We start from the raw sequence: 19,869 nt of genomic DNA on the forward strand, positions 1-19,869 counted from the left end.
CTGCTCTATCTGATCTCTCTATTAACTCAGAAGGGCTTTTGTGCTGTTCACTAAATGGTTAAATTTAGAATGTTTTTATCAACAAAAACCCTTGAAATTTGAAGTCAGTTATGCTCCTAGTAGTCCTAGTGAGTATTGTATTCTTTGGTTATGCTTGTGATGGATTTATGTATGTATGAGGTTTGCATAAACATACCTACTTGATTTAACACTCATCATCATCTTCCTCGCGTTGTCCCGGCATTTTGCCACGGCTCATGGGAGCCTGGGGTCCGCTTGGCATTTAATCCCAGTAATTGGGGTCGGCACTAGTTTTTACGAAAGCGACTGCCATCTGACCTTCCAACCCAGAGGGTAAACTAGGCCCGTATTGGGATTAGTTCGGTTTCCTCACGATGTTTTCCTTCACCGAAAAGCGACTGGTAAATATCAAATGATATTTCGTATATAAGTTCCGAAAAACTCATTGGTACGAACCGGGGTTCGAACCCGCGACCTTCGGATTGCAAGTCGCACGCTCTTACCGCTAGGCCACCAGCGCTTCCTTGCTACTTGATTTAACACTAAAACGTTTAAAATCGGAATTAAAAAATATAAATTTGTAAAACATGTGGTTGTCATTCATGACTAAATGTCATCGAAATTACTTGTAAATATTTTTATAAAATAAAATAAATAACTGCAAAAAAATGAGCAAAAAGAAAGGGTAAGTTTTGTGGTCCATTTATATCGTAAATACGATTGTAATTATTTGTTTTATGATTCGGTTTAATCTGTTCGCGTCGACATTTTTGAGTGGTTCAGAAAATGCGACAAAGGCACACCTTTATCACATTTTCATTGTTATTTCCTCTTATCGTACCTACATTTTATTGTGCATTAGCACTAGACATTTTATTGTGACTGTGTGCTCCCTGGTGAAGTTCAAGTCGGAGATCCGTAGCAACGACGTAAAAGTCTTCAGAAGTCTTCCACTAACTTCGCTCGAAAGCGGCATGAAGCGATGCGCTCTGGAATCGCCGGTTCATTTGTTTAATGTTTCTTTATATAATATGTAATGTAATACTTACCTATATCATCTATATGAACTGTTTCAGTACTTGCAAATGCCCTCCTCATCTCCAGAAATTCTGCAAACATCAACAGCACAAGCGCGTCGAGCCAATTGACGTAACCGATGTTATCCAAGCACTTAACTACGATGAAATTCAATGTGAGTTATTTAAGCTAATTTTAAGTTTAACTCGAGTATTTTTAGTCACTGGCATGACTTTCAGAGAGCCTAGGTCTCCATTTTCAAGCACTAACAGTGCATGAGTAGCGATCACGATTAAGTGTTCAGTTGTTTCATTGTAATGGCCATTCGCTACAGTGGGTTATGCGCACAGAACATATTATAGTATTAAGTAGGGGTATGCGAATATGCGATATAATACGAATTGCTAAGTTTATAATTAGCAATTTAGTTATTTATTAATTTAAATAAACTAATTTAAACTCGCTTTCCTTTTCTATTTTTAAAGCGAAACTCCACAAGCCAAAAACAGTTAATGTCCCAACGAAATTTAAAACGAAGCCGTTTAAACCTCGGCACTTCAAGGATACCTGCGTACCGATGAAACCTTCAATGCACACCAGGTAAAAACAAATGCTGTTGAACTAAGTACTTATCTAGGTGGCTTACCTACCTACCTTAGAATAATCATTGTTTTGAAATACGTGGTAACCTAGACCTACTACACTACTATATTAGAAGACTATAAAAACGAGGCAAGAAAAATACAGAAATGTTTAAACGAGATTTAAACCTGACCACCAACTTTTGGCAACTCTGGTTACCAGCCGCCAACTTTATTACCTACGTTCCTATTAACAGTGGCGGCGCGTTAAAAAGTTTAAAAACACGGGTTGGTCATACCAGAGTTCCCGGTACCCGATCTGTAACATACCTAATATGCTCATGTCATCGGGAAAATCGGTAGGTAGGAATCGAGCTAGTCGTATGGACGCCACTTTTACTTAGACTTCGACTCGTTTTTAGGGTTCCGTACCCAAAGGGTAAAAACGGGACCCTATTACTAAGACTCTGCTGTCCGTCCGTCCGTCAGTCCGTCCGTCCGTCCGTCCGTCCGTCCGTCCGTCCGTCTGTCACCAGGCTGTATCTCACGAACCGTGATAGCTAGACAGTTGAAATTTTCACAGATGATGTATTTCTGTTGCCGCTATAACAACAAATACTAAAAACGGAATAAAATAAAGATTTAAGTGGGGCTCCCATACAACAAACGTGATTTTTGACCGAAGTTAAGCAACGTCGGGCGGGGTCAGTACTTGGATGGGTGACCGTTTTTTTTGTTTGTTTTGCTCTATTTTTTGTTGATGGTGCGGAACCCTCCGTGCGCGAGTCCGACTCGCACTTGGCCGGTTTTTTATGAAAGAAGCGAGCTAATGCGGACAATTTATTTTATTATTCCAGATTGCGCTACATAACCCACTGTCCCGTAGAAGATTATGACGGCAAGGCAAGGTAGGTTTGTTCAGGCTACGTATTTGGTTTATTCATCACTTATCAATTCTCAATCGTTGGTTTGTCGCAGTTAATCAAAGATCAAAAGTTGTCTGGAAGAGATCACTCTATAGAGTTGAGACAGCCGAATCCTACTTTTAATTTTGTGATTTGTACATTTTGTACCATTTTCAAAAAAAGGTATATAAGAGTATTCGGCGGTTTAGAGCCTACACTGGTGCAGGATCACGCTGTATGCTAGTTAATATTACATTTTGTGGCTTCGCCCGTGCTACGAAGCTTGCATCTATAGTAGGGTAGGTAGCTAAATTACCTTACTATACCCGCCGCCCCCGTAGTACTTACCTTAATATTTTTTCTAAAGATTGCTGTTAGGTAGGTACCTACTTAATTTTTTCTGAATACTATCTAATGAATAGCCCATAGCTTAGTAGCATAGCTAAGTAGGTAGGTACTTACTAAGTATATATTTGATTTCTAAAAATAACAATCATCATGACAGACATTCGGACATTTCGTTGGTTTTGCAACAAGTATCAGTGATTATTAATCACATATAATATTTTGTATTGAACAGAAACATTTTCATGAGCCGCGATTTCGGCTCCTCATCAGAGGAGGATGTCCTGGCGTCGCGGCGGAAAAGTTACAAGAAGAAGGTCCGGTACTACGACCTCATGCCTGGCGACATCCACCTGACGACCCCGGCTCCCATCGTGAAGCACACTGATTCCGATGATTTTATTCTTAAAGTAAGTTAAAAAAAACCGGCCACGTGCGAGTCGGACTCGCGTTTCACTGCACATTCCTGATAGGTTTTCCTAATTTATTTTTTTCCAAAATTTTTGACCCAGTAGTTTCGGAGATAAGGGGCGGGGGGAATGGTCATTTTTTGCCTATTTTCTTCAATAACTGCGGAACTATTAATCCTAAAATTATAAAAAATGTATATTTGAGATTCTTACAATGAGCTCTTTCATTTGATATGTAACACGATATAGTTTGAAAAACTTTATTTTTTAATTTTCTCATTTACCCCCCAAAAAATGGCGTCCATATTTAAAATTCATTTGTTTACGTTACACGTCCATCTTTGGGTCATAAACTTACATATGTGTGCCAAATTCAACTTAATTGGTCCAGTCGTTTCGGAGAAAATATAGGCTGTGACAGACGGACGGACAAACAGACAGACAGACGCACGAGTGATCCTATTAGGGTTCCGTTTTTTCCTTTTGAGGTACGGAACCCTAAAAAGAAAAAAGTTTCTTTTTTGTTTTTGTTGCCTGTCTGATGTGCTTGCACCCCAAGCACATGATTGGCGCAACAGTATCTCGTGACGAGATAGACTACCCGTATTTTTCTAACTATGTTAATAAAAGAGGGACGGGTAGTATATCTCTGCGCGAGATACTGTCGCGCCAATCATGTGCTAACCCGGCTGGCGGGAAAAGTAAAAAGTCGAAAGGTTAGAAATATGGTACCTATCTCAAAACGGACATTTTATTTTCTTGAATTCTCGTAAGTAGGTCCAGGGTCCAGGGAGCTGTAAAATTGCATGGCCATTTTATGAATGGAATTCATATAATAAAGTAGCCATGCACTTTTGCCGCTGGGTGTACAATGGTTAGGACATGGCTGATTGGCAAATACGATAGGAAAAACTCATTGTGTTGCTTCTGGTGACTATATGTATAGTCCCTAAGTTTTAATGGCAAGTGGTATGGAGCTTATAGCAAAGTTAGCGCGGGCAGTCTAAGTCTAATAGTATATTCTTCTCTGGTTACATGTAGATGGGAAGCCCTAAAACCAGTGGAGAGGTAATTCGAGCTCAAGAGGCTAAAATGAAACCGGCAGAATGGAAGCCCCCTCTACCTGCTAAATCAGGACACGAGTAAGCTTATATCTTACCTATGTCTATAGTTCTAGCTACGTGTTTTCAACTGCTTTAAATTATTTATTTATTTAAACTTTATTGCATAAAAAGAATAGAATAGAATATATTTATTTGTATTAATTGTACATCGTCAGACAATAATGTTTGATTATTTACAATTATTATAAGATAGCTTAGCTTATATTATATAAATTTATTTTATGGTTTCGACATATTTAATCATTCATCCAGGAATTCTTTCACCGAGTAGGATGCTTCAGTGTTCAGTACTCGATTTTTTTATTACCTCAGTTATACAAAAAAAAAGTACAAATATATATATTTATTTTATGTTTCTTAGTTACAATGTCAGTACAATTGTTTTTATTTTTTCAGACTGGTTAAACCTCATAGCGGAATCGTAATCAACCAAGACAAATCGTATGTCCCTGATGTTGTGCACATACCGGGAAAACTGCCAATGTAAATATAGGTACTTCCAATTACAGTATACACTATTCGGCATTTTCTTTCATTCACTATTTTTGTATTTTCAGTCAAATGAAAATGAAACCATGCCATAAGAAAGGGTAAGTAAACAATTCTATATTTTTTCTTTTTCGCTCCAATATATAAATCTTTGAATCTTTGAATAGGTATGTTTCTATTACGATAACATTTTTATTTTGCTGCCGTTGTTTCTCAGGGTGTGCAAAAGCAAATCGTGTCCCAGAAAGAAATGCCGGTAAGAAAGACCCTTACTTAACCTAATAAACCTTAATTTAACTTAATAAAAAAAAATTACCCATATTTCATATGTATACGTTTCTATTTTAGCAAGTATCAGGCTATGAAACGCCGAGGAGCTTTTAGAATGTTAAAAAGGTAAAAATCTAACTCACGAAACTGAGAATTTACTATTATCGGATTGAATTTTAAATCAATTGCCAGACGCGCTGTCCAGTAATAAGGATACCACCAATAGATTTCGTTGAAATTGAAATAATTATCACATAGCAGGTGTCCTAAGCTGTTCATGTGACGCCCTGTTAGGGCACGGCAACATAGTTCCACATAGGGCAACATACCTATACTAATCTAGTCTAAAGTTGTTCTCATTATCATGTATTTTCGGGAGAGCCCTTAGTCTATTAGAATGTGATTGGAATGTGTAAATAGGTGTAGGGTGTAGATAAAAACTTATGACCTGATATTTCAGAAGCGGGGTTCAGTCTCGGTCCCGGTCCAGGTCACTAGCATCTGGGGCGACCAGTGGAAAGTCCAGAGCGAAAGGCATGGGAAGACATGTTAAAGACGACGATTCTACTTGCGGTTTTGATGAAATATCGAGACCAGAACACGTAAGTAATCAAATCATGACAGCCGTTTTACCAGTGGGGAGACACTCCTGACTTCGGGCAAACTCGGCTCCGTTCGGTTCAGCATTGCTCCGAGCAATTATTAGGGTTGACACAACTTGACGTCCCTTTCCGTGCACGACCACAGATAAGATAATGGCTTGAATTTTGATAACCCTGAATAGCCGAAAGGGATAGTGCCATAAGTTTGAAAGGGATATCATGATTCCACCCTCGCTGTCATACTTCGGTTTTGTAGGAATTGCCCTTTGTACGGTAGTACTAATATTACTTATTCTGTGGTTTTACATTGTGCGGTACACAACAGAAGTTTGTAAGTGCCGAGGTGTTCAAATATAAACTTTACAGAACTTTATTATTGAGAATCTCACGAACCCGCCGCCAAAAAGCAGCTTCCATAAAATCGAAGTTACGGTCTCCTCTCATTAAAACATGAGTTTTTTTGCTAAGAATTGTAATACGAAGAAAATAGGGAAGTAGAAGTTCTGAATGTATAAAGAAAACTTACCAGACATTAGATATATGGTACTTGAATGACCACTTGTTAGCTGTATCAGAAGTGTTAACCCTCCTAGAAGTGGTAACCATTTGACATACTCATTCGATTTCGAACCGTAATTCTTATAGTAGAGATTCCTTTTTTGCTTTAAGTATGATGCCAAATTCAGAGTCTGAAATTATTCAAACCTACTTTCTTTCACAGGCGTTTATACCATCAAATTTAAAAAAGGGAATGTTGGAAACCCATTCGTTGACGGTTTTGCCGTGCACTAAGGAGAAAACCTTTATACATTATGGCATATTGAAAGGGTCCTGTAACATGTATGACAGCAAATTTGGTAAGTCAGATAATAAAAGTAATACATTGTTGCAAAGGGAATTTATTTGTGCAATAAGACAGCAAAGTTAGTTTTATAGTTCGTTTTTTTAGCATTAGAAATAAGATAAACAATCTTGATGTGTCTTTTAATTGAAAAACACATTTGTAGCCGCCGTGCAGGTCAGGATCTCGACGACTCAAATAAAAAGCTTCGATTTAAAGTAAACTGATGTAATCTTCCACAGATACTGGTTACAAGGGGTTCTTGACTAAACGGTAAAATGCAGAAGTGGTATAGTTATTGTATGAAGGCTGATGAGAGAGTGATTTGCAATATTTGATCAGTACAAAAGGTGGTTTAAATTTAGGTGCCTCTAATTGGCCGCGATACAAAGTATGTGGAGCGCTTCTATTGGTGCTTAAGAAAAAGCTTCCGAATACTAGCCGAGCCCGACGGCCGCGTTTAGCTACTACATTAGGAATATAGGTATTGAGATTTTATACAAATATTAAAGGTTGCGTTCGCAACAACATTTTAAAAATAAGTTACGCCAAATATGTAACAATTATGAATCTAATACGATCATTTATATTCTTCTGCTTTCATAAGTAATAGTTTTTGATTTTTAAAAAGCGTTTTTCAATTAAAAGACATGTCAAGATCGCTTACCTTCTTGCAAGTTCTTTCTAATGCTAAAAAAACGAACTGTCCCAAGCAAGCAAAAGATCTTATACCTAATTCTCGCTACGCTCGTAATTCTAGTTTAAAATCTTGAGCGCAGCGAATGGTACGAGGTACAAAATAAACTTTGATCTCATGTGACACGTATGTACATATATACAACTTATCACCTCAGCCACCTCAGGCGCAAGAACATATAAGAAGGTAAAATTAATACAATACCTTATCATATACTATAGCTATAATACAATACGTCATAAGCGCGCATATTCTGATGTAATCGGTTTCGTTTTTAGGGGCAAGATCAAGAGGACGACAAGCATTGACCATGAGTGTGATGGCGTATTGCCTGGCGTTCCACTACCACCCGAAGCAATGGACTTCGAAGTTGATTGACAGTCTCGTCGACTCCGGAGACCAATGGTGTGTACACACATTATTGACTGTCCCATAGGGCCTTGGTCATTAATTATGATATAACTATATTTTCTCCGAAGCACTTCAGGAGCCTCTTGGCATGTTTACAATGACACCTGATACTGACATTCTCCTATATATTTCTGGGTCGAAAAGATGGTACGTCATAATTATTTCCCATCGTATTTTCGCGAAAACAGCCATCCAGAAGCAAAAGTACTGAGACCACTGAAGTAACATGGCAAATACGAATGTTTCCAAGAAAATACTATGAGAAAGGATTATTTACTACATATGTAACTAGCGTCAATATTTACTTGTTGGATCAGCCGCGGTAGCACGGTTGCATTTTTATCGCTTGTCACCATGCCTGTCACGTTCTAACAAGTATGTAAGTGCGAAAGTGACGGGCATATAGTGACAGGCGATAAAAATGGAACCATGCTGCGCCCGCAGTTATATACGGGGAATTGTCACCGGTGTGAAACAAGCCAGGCAATTGAATTTAACATACATACTTCACTGGCTCAGTGACCCAAAAAGGATCTTGGCCTCTGACACAAGAGAGCGCTACTCTGCCTATTCTGCGCCACTTCACGCCAGTTGCGTATTCCGAGGGCGGACAGGTTTTTAGGATTTCGTCACGAATTGATTTTAAATAATTCCTCCTAACCGTGAAGTCAAATTAACAGCTATTAAGCCTTTGACCGGCTTGATGAACTTACTCAAGAAGAATTTTCAAGTTGGTTACGCCCACTCATCTGAAACCTAAGGTATTTGGTTTAGTTTCTAGTCTTCTAATATTGGAAGGCTTCTTTTGCACCAACTAAGCATTTCGTAGGTGAGGCCCTAAAAGAAAAAATAAATAATGAGCAAAATAATTCAGTCTTATTAATATTCTTTAGGTATTTACAATGTTTGGAAAAAGTTCATGATCATTCAGCAATACAAGGCATGTGCGAAGTGTTGCCTTATGGAAAGAAACAGACATTGGTCCTGAATAGTAAGAGAATGCAAGTATTGTTGGGTGATCCCGACGTAATCGGCTACACGATGTCCAAAGACCCAACCGTTTATAACCTGTGTAGAGGGTTGATAGCGTTCTTTAAGGATCACAGAGCCGGGATTTTATTGACAAGGTAATAAAAAGAGTGGAAACTTTGTGACGTATAGAGGAGAATTCTTTAGTAGATCCAAAGTGTTCTTAATTGCTTTTTCTTTTCAGGGTTTTAAAAGTAGTGATCTGGAAAGACAAAGTATGCTATTACATATTTGACCCCGCTGGTAGAGACTCGCGAGCATATTCCAACTACGCGAACGGCAGCGCTGCTCTTATGAACGTCGTGGATGTAAGGTCTGTAGCCGAAGTGCTGTTGTCTCGTTCCATCTTAGACGATCAAAAATACGTACTGGCATCCCTCAAAGTATTGAGAATGGTTAAAGAAACAGCAGATGAAGATTTCGAATCAGACCCAGAACTTACTCAGGCTGAAAAAGCAATGCTGGGTTATAAAATAATGAATGAAAACTGCGCTATAGTCAATGCCAATATGCATCTCGGCGAACGGTGCTTCGAGGAAGCGAAATATCGCCAGGCAGTGCCGATAGCCGTCGTAGCTATGACCTATGCCAAGATATCTCCTCCCAACACTTGGTTTTCAAAGACTCTAGATAAAATATTGCGTTTAGGTAATAAGTTGTACCATGAATGTGTACACCCCAAAGTCATGATTGACTTGACTATTGATAACATTCCGAATGTGATAACGCTCGGGCCTTATTCCTGCGAGATCATCATTTACCGTGAGCGGGTTAAAGGGCAACTGTTTACGCCCAAAGAGTGCATATTTAATATCAAGTCTGGTTTGGTGGATTTCTTTAGTCACGAATACAACAGTGGTATACTGGAGTTTAATAATTATTTCATGGCAGTCTGGCGACAGAAAGAAATGTTTTACTTGTTTGACCCTTACCCGCGTACTGTCGACGGGTCGAGGTCTTTCAAATCGGGGCGAGCGTGCTGCTGGATGCTGCTCAACCCGGAGAGTATGGCGCAAGTGTTGATTAAGAATTGGGACTACATGCCGGCTACGACTCAGTTCTATATTCATGCCTTTAAAGTTTTGAAGCTGAAGAAGAAACAACCCAAGGTACTTTTATAAAATTACTACATAATACACTATTACTAATTACTATTAGAACATTTATGTACTAACCTATGCCCCTATCTATGCTATTAATTTATTCACATTTTTTGGCCGTAGAAATTATTTTAAGGAGTTCCTAGATCAATAGATTTGTCTTATTTTAGAAGGCGCTGGTGTGTACTTTGAGTGACGAAAATATCCCCGGTCGCAAGAAAATTAAGCGAACCGTGCTACACGCCGCGAAGTCGAGAGGGGACAGCAGGGAGGTTGTCCACGACGTCATGCCTTCTGTCAGCTCTGTCTCAGTCATTAAGAACAGATCCAAGGCTGCCGAGGTGACTATATATCGACGTTAACATATATTGTTATTTATTGACATTTTATTCAAGCTAGAACATCATTGTCTTTTAAAGTTGCCCGTACACAAAAGCTAAATTCAAGCAAAATTAGTTGTATTTAAGTCATGTCATTTCTTTTTGTGATGGAACGACCGTTCAGTCATGTGATGATCCACATACTTATATGTAGATACAGTCAGCATCAAAAGTAACGGATCAGACTACGCGTCAAAGTATTAGAGAATGGTAGTCCCTAATACGTTAACCAAAAGATAAATGAACGTTTTGACAAACGGTTTGGAGGAAACAACCCTTAGCTTAGACTATTACATACCTATACTTACTTACTTTAAAATGCGAACCGTAGGGATATATCTATTTGCAAATTATTACATGATGGCAATTACTTTTGGAGCGTTGTGTCAGCTGCTAGTGCCGCTACTGTTGATGTGGACTGTACTACAGCGAGATGCAAAATTGCATGACACATTGTCATTATGAATAAATTAGGTATAAAGTGGCCATACAATTTTGCGGTTACTATGGTATTAAATGAACTCGCCTAATTAGAAAAGGGCAAGATATTTGTAGACCCTATTTTTCGTAAACATTACCTGACGACCAGGTTTCCTTTAAAATCGTTCCCTCCAAGTACCTAAACGCTTAATAAAAGAAAATAATAATAAACATGTCTTGTTGTGTTCAGCCTAAAATAATAATAAACATGTCTTGTTGTGTTCAGCCTAAAATGGATGAAGAGCAAATGGGAGACATCGTGTCGTTGGTTGACAGCATACAAGACGACTATGTGCCCCCGATACCGTTGAAGTACAAGAATATGCGGCCTGGGGCACTCGAGGATAGAGTCGGTAAATATTGATGTGACACCTAATATTAGTAGGGCATGTCTCTATAAATAATAAAGTTTATTTGAAGATGCCCTCCAGTGGTCGGCAACTTTTTAGCAGCCAAGGGCCACATAGTAGCGCAGTTAACGAAATTGACGCGGGCCGTACTTTGTTAATATAAATTATGACTTTACCAGACATTGTCGTTTGTCAATATTACATACAAAATAGCCAGGGAGGCTCGCGGGCCGCAAGTGACACGTTCACGGGCCGCATGCGACCCGCGGGCCGCAGGTTGCCGACCGCTGGTTTAGGGTAAAACATTTCACTTGCATTCCATATAGGAGGACAGGATTTTTAATTTCTTTCGCTGTGGCGCTACCACGTAACCGCTGACCCACAAATTACCATCGATTTCGCCGATATCCCTATGGAGTGAAAAATTTAAATCTTTTTAATATTTTCAATTTGCTTAGTTTCTTCTGAATTACGCACAGCACCCAGTGTTTTTATAAACTTGTTGTATAAGACCGTTTGTTTCCGGACAGCGAACCTGGACTCGCCGACGGTGTCGGTGACGCAGGTGGTGCCGCCGTGGCCGGCGCCGCGCGACAAGAGCCACGACCCGCCGGAGCCCGACCCCAGCCCCGAGCCCACGCCGCCGCCCACGCCGCCGCCGCCCCCGGTACTAAACTAGTGGCTCTGTGACCTATTTGTGAAGGCTCCCAACTAGAGATGCACCGGATATCCGGTTACTATCCGGTATCCGGCCTATCCGGCCGTTATTTTAGTATCCGGCCGGATACCGGATAGTAACTTACTATCCGGCCGGATACCGGATAGTAAAATTAATACATATTGGGGTAAAAAATGGAATCTAAAAAACAGTCACGGTCATAATGCTAACGACACAGTAGATAGAAATAAATACGTAACCAATGTCACACAATACACTTATTTGTTTACACAAAAATACGCGCGCGCACTTGTGACTATAAACGAACTTACTACGTAATGACATGATAAAACTTAAAACTCGTTACGATCTTAGAAATGTGTCCGCGCGAACGTTCACTACCTGGAAAACTCAAAATATAAGTATAGTTCCACCGGCCGAATATCCGGCGGCCGGATACCGGATATTCGGCCAGTGTCCAGGCCGGATATTCCGTATCCGGCCGGCTATTAGACTCTCGCGCGAGCCACGAGACGAGCCGCGAGCCGCGCCACGAGACGCGAGTCCACCGCTTACACTCGCGTTCGGCTTGTCATTCGGTTATAAACCTTATGCCGTGCCGTTAGTGTTTAAATTATATTAGCTCGACGAGCTTGCGAGCCACGAGACGAGCCTCAAGCCCACCGCTTACACTCGCGTCTCGTGGCGCGGCTCGCGGCTCGTCTCGTGGCTCGCGCGAGAGTCTAATTCGCCTATGAGGGCTCCCAACCCTTCATGGTTTATGAAAAAATCTAAAAGTTGATTCGACAAAAAAAATCTTTATTATTAACGATTCTGCTTACAATATTTCACAAGAACAGAATCCCAACAAAAACATAAATGTGAAATGAGAGCCAAGTTCAATACTAAGAATATGTGTCGTTGTAACTCGCCGACAAAAGAATTGAGATTTATATGAGTGCAAAGTTCTATGCTGTGTAAGAAATCCTGAAGTTTAGTCTAGTTTAGTTTTATGTTTAGTCTTATGTTTTTGTCGAGTCTCGCACAGTTCGCACACTCGTTAATTCATCGAAGACGCACGACAGAAATTAGCAAATTTTACTTCAAAAACTTAACGTTAATACCATCGCAATAATTTTCAGATCCCGGAAGGTGGCGTAGAAGAGGTGAGCTTGATATTTTTTAATTTTTGTTTGTTTTATTAGTTTACCTAAGTATTTAAGGTACACGCGAACACAGGCATGGAGTGTCGGAAACTAGTTTGGGCTGTCTGGCCAAATGTACCTAACCTAATAATAGTTTACTTTAGAAACCGCAAAAGCGCTACAAATGATGATTTGCTAGTTGTGTGGCGTCGTTTATAGAGTATTTGACTGTATTTAAAAGAAATTATTTTACACCATGCAAGAAATAAAGCACCAGAAGATTATTAGAGCTACGATTCTCAATCTTTTTTTTTGACGGAATCCTTTTGGAAAGCGAAATACTTGATGGAACCCTACAATAAAACAATAGTTTTTAGAAGTGTATTTTTTTATTAATAAGCGTAATAATCATGCTTATTTTATTATTCTAAATTCTTGCGGAACCCTAGGGTTCCGCGGAACACACTTTGAGAATGGCTGTATTAGAGAAACGTAGACAGCAGTTATTTTCAGACACAAATTCTATTTTAAAACCAGCATAAAACTATAAAGAGTAGGTAATTTGATCGTGACGTCACATGCTAGTGTTTCATATAAACTCCAATATCTGGGTGACCGAGCTTCGCTCGGAAAACATATAAGAAACTCGAAAATGCGCGTTTTCCCAGAGATAAGACCTAGCTAGATCGATTTTTCGCCCCTGAAAACCCCCGTATAGCAAATTTCATCGAAATCGTTAGAGCCGTTTCCGAGATCCCCGAAATATATATATATAAATAAATAAATAAATAAACAAGAATTGCTCGTTTAAATATAAACTCCATAGTAGCAAATCGTTTTGACAGTTCGAAAAACTGATTTGACTAGTAGTCAAATACCCTATTATACAAGGCACAAGTGTTATGTGTTCAGGAGGAACCACCGGTGGAAGAGGAAGAAGACGAGGAAGCGAAGAAGGAGAGGATAGCGAGACAGAAGGCCGAGGAGGAAGAGGCCCGCAGGAAGGCCGAGGAGCTCCCCCCGCCGCTGCCCCCGCCGCCGTCCCCGCAGCCCGAGCCCGCTGAAGAGGTATATGTACTTTTCACCTCAGCAGCTCGAACAAGGGTACTTTGCTACTTAAAAACAGTGAGCAAAATCGCATTTTGCTCACTGTTTTTAAGTAGCAAAGTACCCTTGTTCGAGATGCTGAGGTGAAAATTTAATTGTTGGCATATCTTAAGAAAACATGAGTGAATAGAGGTAAGTGATGAAGAAGGAATACATTTTTCGGGTTCTCTAATATGTTCTCACTGCTGAGGTGAAAAGTTTTGTGAACTACACGAAATCAAAGTTATTTACATCTCGTGCGCTTTTGAGTCCCTTACTACGCTCAAGATTCTAAATTAGATTCACTCGCTACGCTCGTGAATCTATTATAGAATCTTTCGCTTGCACGGGACTCAAAATAAGCACTCGAAGAAATATCAAACTTTGATCTCTTGTTGTACAAATAACTATTTTTACTTACAGATAAAATTCTAAATTGGCTAAATAACGTATGGTAAATAGAGGAAGAGTAAGGGCCAGTTGCACCAACCACAGTTAACAGACTGATCAACGTCACGCAGTAGAGATCTAAGAAACTGCCCATACAATAAAATTTAGCGAACGCTTTAACGGTGACAGCAGACGGTTTGGTGCAACCGACCCTAAGAGGCGCGGAAGAAGGCCGAGGAGCGGTGCTTACTCCCAACCAGGATCTTCGCTGCGGACACTTTCTGATGGTGCGGATAGCGAGTCATAAGGCGGAAGACGAAGTCGTTTCATTCGACCCATATCTGCTTTTCATTTATTACAAGTTTAACACTTTCGTAAATTAACTATAGTCTGGCAAACCTTTATTAACGTAAAGGCGGCAAATTTCAGAAATGTAGTCGAGAATGGTCGATTGCCCATACAAAATTTTGAACCTCGTGCCTTTTTCTACCAAAAAAAATTGTTCGACAGAGTACTTATAACTAACTTCACTAGGTATAAGCTTACGTTTCTAATGTAGCAAATCATAATGTAGTCACTGTACGTATTTACGGCGTTATTCATAAACGGCTGCCAAGTTAATCAGTTGATGATCATCGTTTGTCCCTATCTATGGCATATCGCAGATAGGGACAAACGACGATCATCTGTCAGCTCCCACGGCTTATATATGAGCCAGAACGCTTATGGTGACGTCATATCGTGGGATTCGACAGGTTAAGTTAGCAGCCGTTTATGAATACCGCCATAGTCTTTAATAATGTACAAAAAATAATATCAAACAGCTGTACCCACTGGAAATCCCGCTGCCCGAGGCCGAGGTGGAGTCGGACGCGCCGCCGCCGGGCGTGGACCGGCGCGTGCTACTCACCGAGGACGCGCACCGCCGCTTCAAGCTCCGCGCGATCCGCAGGAAAATAACCACCCCCCTCACCGACCCCTCCCCTCCCCTCACACCCTCGCAGGAACTCGAACAACCCAGCAACTTCAAATCACTCCCCGACAACACCGACATCATTAGAGGCTCCTCATCAGTCTCCGAGGTCGACGCTCTCCCCTTCGCGTCCGTCATGGCTATCGTCATTTCTTACAAATATCTAATCAACTCGTGGACGAAGGGCATCGTGGACTTCGGTGTTGAATCTGGTAAACAGTTGTATTCGAGCAAAAAGGAAAGATTCCAAACTGCTCCAGTGCATGTTATTCCGAAGATTGGAATTGGGAAACAGGTAACTTTTATAGATACATATTCTTATTTTCGCCTCTCTTGCTAGGTTCCCAGACAGTATATAGGTACCTACCTATGATACCTATATATATTTAGAGGCCATTCGTGAATCTTATGGCGACGAAGTAAAGTTCTACACTTTTACTAGTATCTTGAGTGTGTTACTCTTACCCGCATGAAGTTAACCATAAAACTATTAAATCTGCTCCTGAATGTTAAATATATATCTAATAGTTTTAAAATCCCCTTGCTTTCTTTTGTAGACATACAGCGCTAACATCGACGTAGTAGGCGAGGGGGCTACGTGGGAAATGGAGGACATTTTAACTCGGAAGTTCTTCCCGAAGCATGATCGCGGCATCATCACGACATCTACGTACAGCTGCGCTTTCTTCGCGAGAAACGGCCTTTATTACCTGTACGACGGGAGCCCCTGCAATCCCATGGGGCTCAGGGACGACAAGGGCAAAGGCGCGGCTTGCTTTTTGCGGTTTAGAAATCTTCATGATCTTGTTGCCAGGTGATGTCAATTGAAAAGTAAATATCGCTAGTCTGTGCGGAAAGAGAAGTCGTGGAATGTATGAGGCCCAATACATTCCACGACTCTTCTCTTTCCGAACAGACTCTAGTGACTAGAGTCTAGTAAATGTGAAACTTTGCTCGTTAAATGCTCCCTCGGTGAAATGCGTCTATCAAACTGGGAGTCGCGGGTTATCAAACAGGTGCATGGATTTTGAAATTTACCCATAAATACTGTCACGGTATTAAATATCGACACGAACAAATGCCAAAAAGATGTGTCATATATGTACACCTTTAGACTCGGTTAAGAAAATTAATTTTCGGTTTCAGGATAATGTACAACAAGGATGGGACGACGGAAGATCAACAGTTCATAGCGAGCGCAATTCTAGTTCGTCGGCTGTTGGTGCAGCCGCGCTACAAGCTACCGGAGGACTATGACTACGAAAAAATGGCGCCTTCATCGCACAAGTCCAAACCCACTCTTGCCCCTGAGCCGAAACCATCAAAAAGAACCTCCATAGCAATCGAAGAACCAAAGAGTAAAATTAAAGTAGGCTACTCCCTGTGTGACGGTCTCTACAAAATAGAAGGAACCACCTGCCTCAAAGGTAGGTCGGGAAGTTCGACCATGAAGTCCTGTCATTTTGTGAGTCTAATGGCCATGTTAATGGCCACTATGCATCCCATCCGGACTTGGGATCACACTATGGTAGACACCTGCATAGAGAAAGGGGTAGAAATATATGAAAAAGCAACAAATTTAGCGCCATGCGAAAAAAGAGTTATTAAAAACGTTATCGTGGATGGTAAATTCATCAATGTAAACATAAAGAAAATAATAGTCATAAACAACAATACAGATAAGAAAATAGAACAATATATAAGCGCCGTAGCACGACGACTTCGTTACTTCCTCATACATTTCCCGCAGTGCAGTTTGGTGGTGTGCCATACCGACGGGTACTACCATTTGTTCGATCCGTACGAGTCTCCCAAGGAGGAACCTCTTGAGAGAACTGGACTCAAACCGGAGCCATGCGGGCCATATGCCTCGTGGACGCTGTACCGTTCTCAAGAAGCATTAATAAACAGATTGAGAATAACAATTGCCGGTAAAACCGTAGAAACACCCACGTTTTACACTTTCGAATTGACATCGATAAAAACTGCTCCGCGACATTCAGCCCTCAACTACAGACTCAGTCCCCTGTTTAAGCCTGACGAGAACCCAAACTCGCCATACTTAAAGCACAGGAGGATACGCCCTTTGGTAGACGAAAAAATGTACTGGCTCAATATCGAGTTCATACCCTGGTCTCGAATGAATCCAACAAACGACTTAGGTTTCCCACGCAAAACGCCCCGTACTTTGTGGAAAGAGTGGGATATTGAATTTCCTGGTGATTTATATTCACTATGGGGCTCCGTACACCCGCTCGATAACAAGTTTGATGAGAATAATCGTGGTAAACAATACTTAGCGACTAGTGTGGTGGCCATAGTGATGTCGCAAGCCTGCCAGCTGAGCGCGTGGACCGGCAGCTTCCTGGACGGCATCGTGAACGCCGGGGACAGGTATCACAGAACATGTGTAGAAAAGATCGGAGCAGCGGAAAATCATGAACTAACAGTTGCAGATTTGGTTGGCAAATTTGATGACATGTTTCCGTATTCGTTTAACGCTAAATTCGACAATATAATATTCGGTTTCGTGTACAACATGTTGCCAGATAGATTTAACCTGAGCAAAGCATTAGATTACTTCTTTGAAAGTAATGAGTTGGGTCTGTTAGTCAGCCCTACCAAGAATTTGGCATTTGGACGAACTGGCAGATCTTATTTCATGTTTGATTGCCAAAGCTATGGCGCCCCTATCTTTTGTCCGGGACAAGGAGCATCGTACATGCTTAAATGTGAAAGCTTGAATAGACTCGTATATTGTATGACATTGACACTAAATATAAGGAGACATGGAATGCAATTCCACTTATTTAGCGTGAACATTTCACTTACAGAAAAAACTAAATAATTGTTGCAATCATGATAAATTATACTTTTTATTGTAATGTATTAGCCGCATTGACTTCCGTTTGATTAAATATTGTTAATATACCTACCTCATGTGCCTAATTTAACTTTTGATAAAACATTTAGAGGTCATCTATAATTAAGAATTTTTAGAGAAGGGGCGGGGGGGGGGGGCTTGTCACACTTGACATGAACCCTCCCCCCCTGTTGCTGTGACGTAATATATGGATGAACCCTAATTGTAGTCTATTCCATATATCAAGAGCTTAACCCTTTGAACGTCACGGCTGTTATGTGCAGCGCGTCATCGTGAGCCTGGTCGGAAGGCACCAATATAATTATGCGCGTGCGGCAGAGATAGAAACAGGCGTGTTAATAGCCTATCGTATGCTTTGTCCTCATCTTGTTCCACACAATTAGATTGTATTTTACAATTTAAGGTTACGAAGGGTTAATGAACATACAGCCAGCAGCAGAAGTTGCTCAGCGGGCGAGGTGTTCACAATTATCTTGAGACGCTCATATTCTCTTAATATTAAAGTCGCGGCAAGATCATTTTGAACACCCGCTTAGCAACTTCTGCTGCCGACTGTACGAAATCCTTTGTGCTTAGCGTAAGGACGCTAAGCACGAAGGACCTAGGTCGCTAGGTAAGGACCTACTTTAGCCGCGCGCGCCAGTTGACGTCTTTGGCGGTCAAAGGGTCAACAAACTTACCTTACCAACCTAAATTAAAACCTACTTACATGTAGGTTGTAGGGTAGGTATCAGTCGTTCAGATTAACAGCCGCACTCATAAGTGAGAGCGAGTAAAAGATATCTCTTTCTCGCTCTCACTTATGGGTGCGGCGCACCAAGGTCGCGGTGCGGTGCGATAGTGTGTTACGGCTGTTATATCTGGTTTCTCGCTCTCACTTATGGGTGCGGTGCGGTAGGTGTTAAGACTACTTAAGACTAAATCATATTCTTAAGGCTTCGTCACACAGGCGAATTTACCGGGCGGGGCGCGCCGCTTTTACATTATATTATAATATAAAACGCTCACGCCCCGTCCGGAAAACGCGCCTGTGTGACGGAACCTTTATTTAATAGCCATCTAGTCTAGTAGTATCTAGCCTTAACCTTTACTAAGAGCTCACTAGATGACGTCCTTGTAGGTATTATACGTACGTAGTATATCTATCTATCTAATACCTTTAAACGAGCAATTCTTGTTTATATATATATATATATATATATTTCGGGGATCTCGGAAACGGCTCTAACGATTTCGATGGAATTTACTATAGGGGGGTTTTCGGGGGCGAGAAATCGATCTAGCTAGGTCTTATCTCTGGGAAAACGCGCATTTTCGAGTTTTTATATGTTTTCCGAGCGAAGCTCGGTCACCCAGATATTACATATTATATACTACGTCGTCGGTGGCAAACAAGCATAGGGCCCGCCTGACGGTAAGCAGTCTCCGTAGCCTATGTACGCCTGCAACTCCAGAGGACCAAACCGGCGGAGGGCAGCGCAGATCACTTTATATCAATGTATATTCTTCCCTATTTCAATTACATGTGGAGGACCCGCGCGAAATCACCTTTTCATACAAACTGTGCTATAAACGTCCTCATTTTCCTCTCTGGATATTAACATTATTGGAAATATTTCGACACAGATGCATATCAACCACAGCTATATCTAAAATCTAATAAAAACAAAATTTTGTAATG

General features: G+C 40.8%; 1 protein-coding gene across 1 annotated transcript; it reads left to right on the forward strand.

Moving 5' to 3' along the window:
* The first annotated feature begins 605 nt into the window (after window positions 1-605).
* LOC134657221 (uncharacterized) lies at window positions 606-18,240 on the forward strand. Its single transcript, XM_063512792.1, is given in 22 exon segments — window positions 606-706; window positions 1,098-1,213; window positions 1,524-1,638; window positions 2,477-2,527; window positions 3,105-3,279; window positions 4,321-4,421; window positions 4,800-4,886; window positions 4,961-4,993; window positions 5,110-5,148; window positions 5,596-5,764; window positions 6,486-6,621; window positions 7,581-7,707; window positions 8,607-8,840; window positions 8,927-9,851; window positions 10,013-10,183; window positions 10,929-11,055; window positions 11,583-11,719; window positions 12,853-12,876; window positions 13,768-13,923; window positions 15,156-15,599; window positions 15,862-16,118; window positions 16,451-18,240. Coding segments are annotated over 22 exon segments (5,343 nt in total). The 5' UTR covers window positions 606-689; the 3' UTR covers window positions 18,153-18,240.
* The last annotated feature ends 1,629 nt before the right edge of the window (window positions 18,241-19,869 follow it).

Source organism: Cydia amplana, chromosome 2 (assembly GCF_948474715.1).
Source record: "Cydia amplana chromosome 2, ilCydAmpl1.1, whole genome shotgun sequence".
Classification (NCBI taxonomy): domain Eukaryota; kingdom Metazoa; phylum Arthropoda; class Insecta; order Lepidoptera; family Tortricidae; genus Cydia; species Cydia amplana.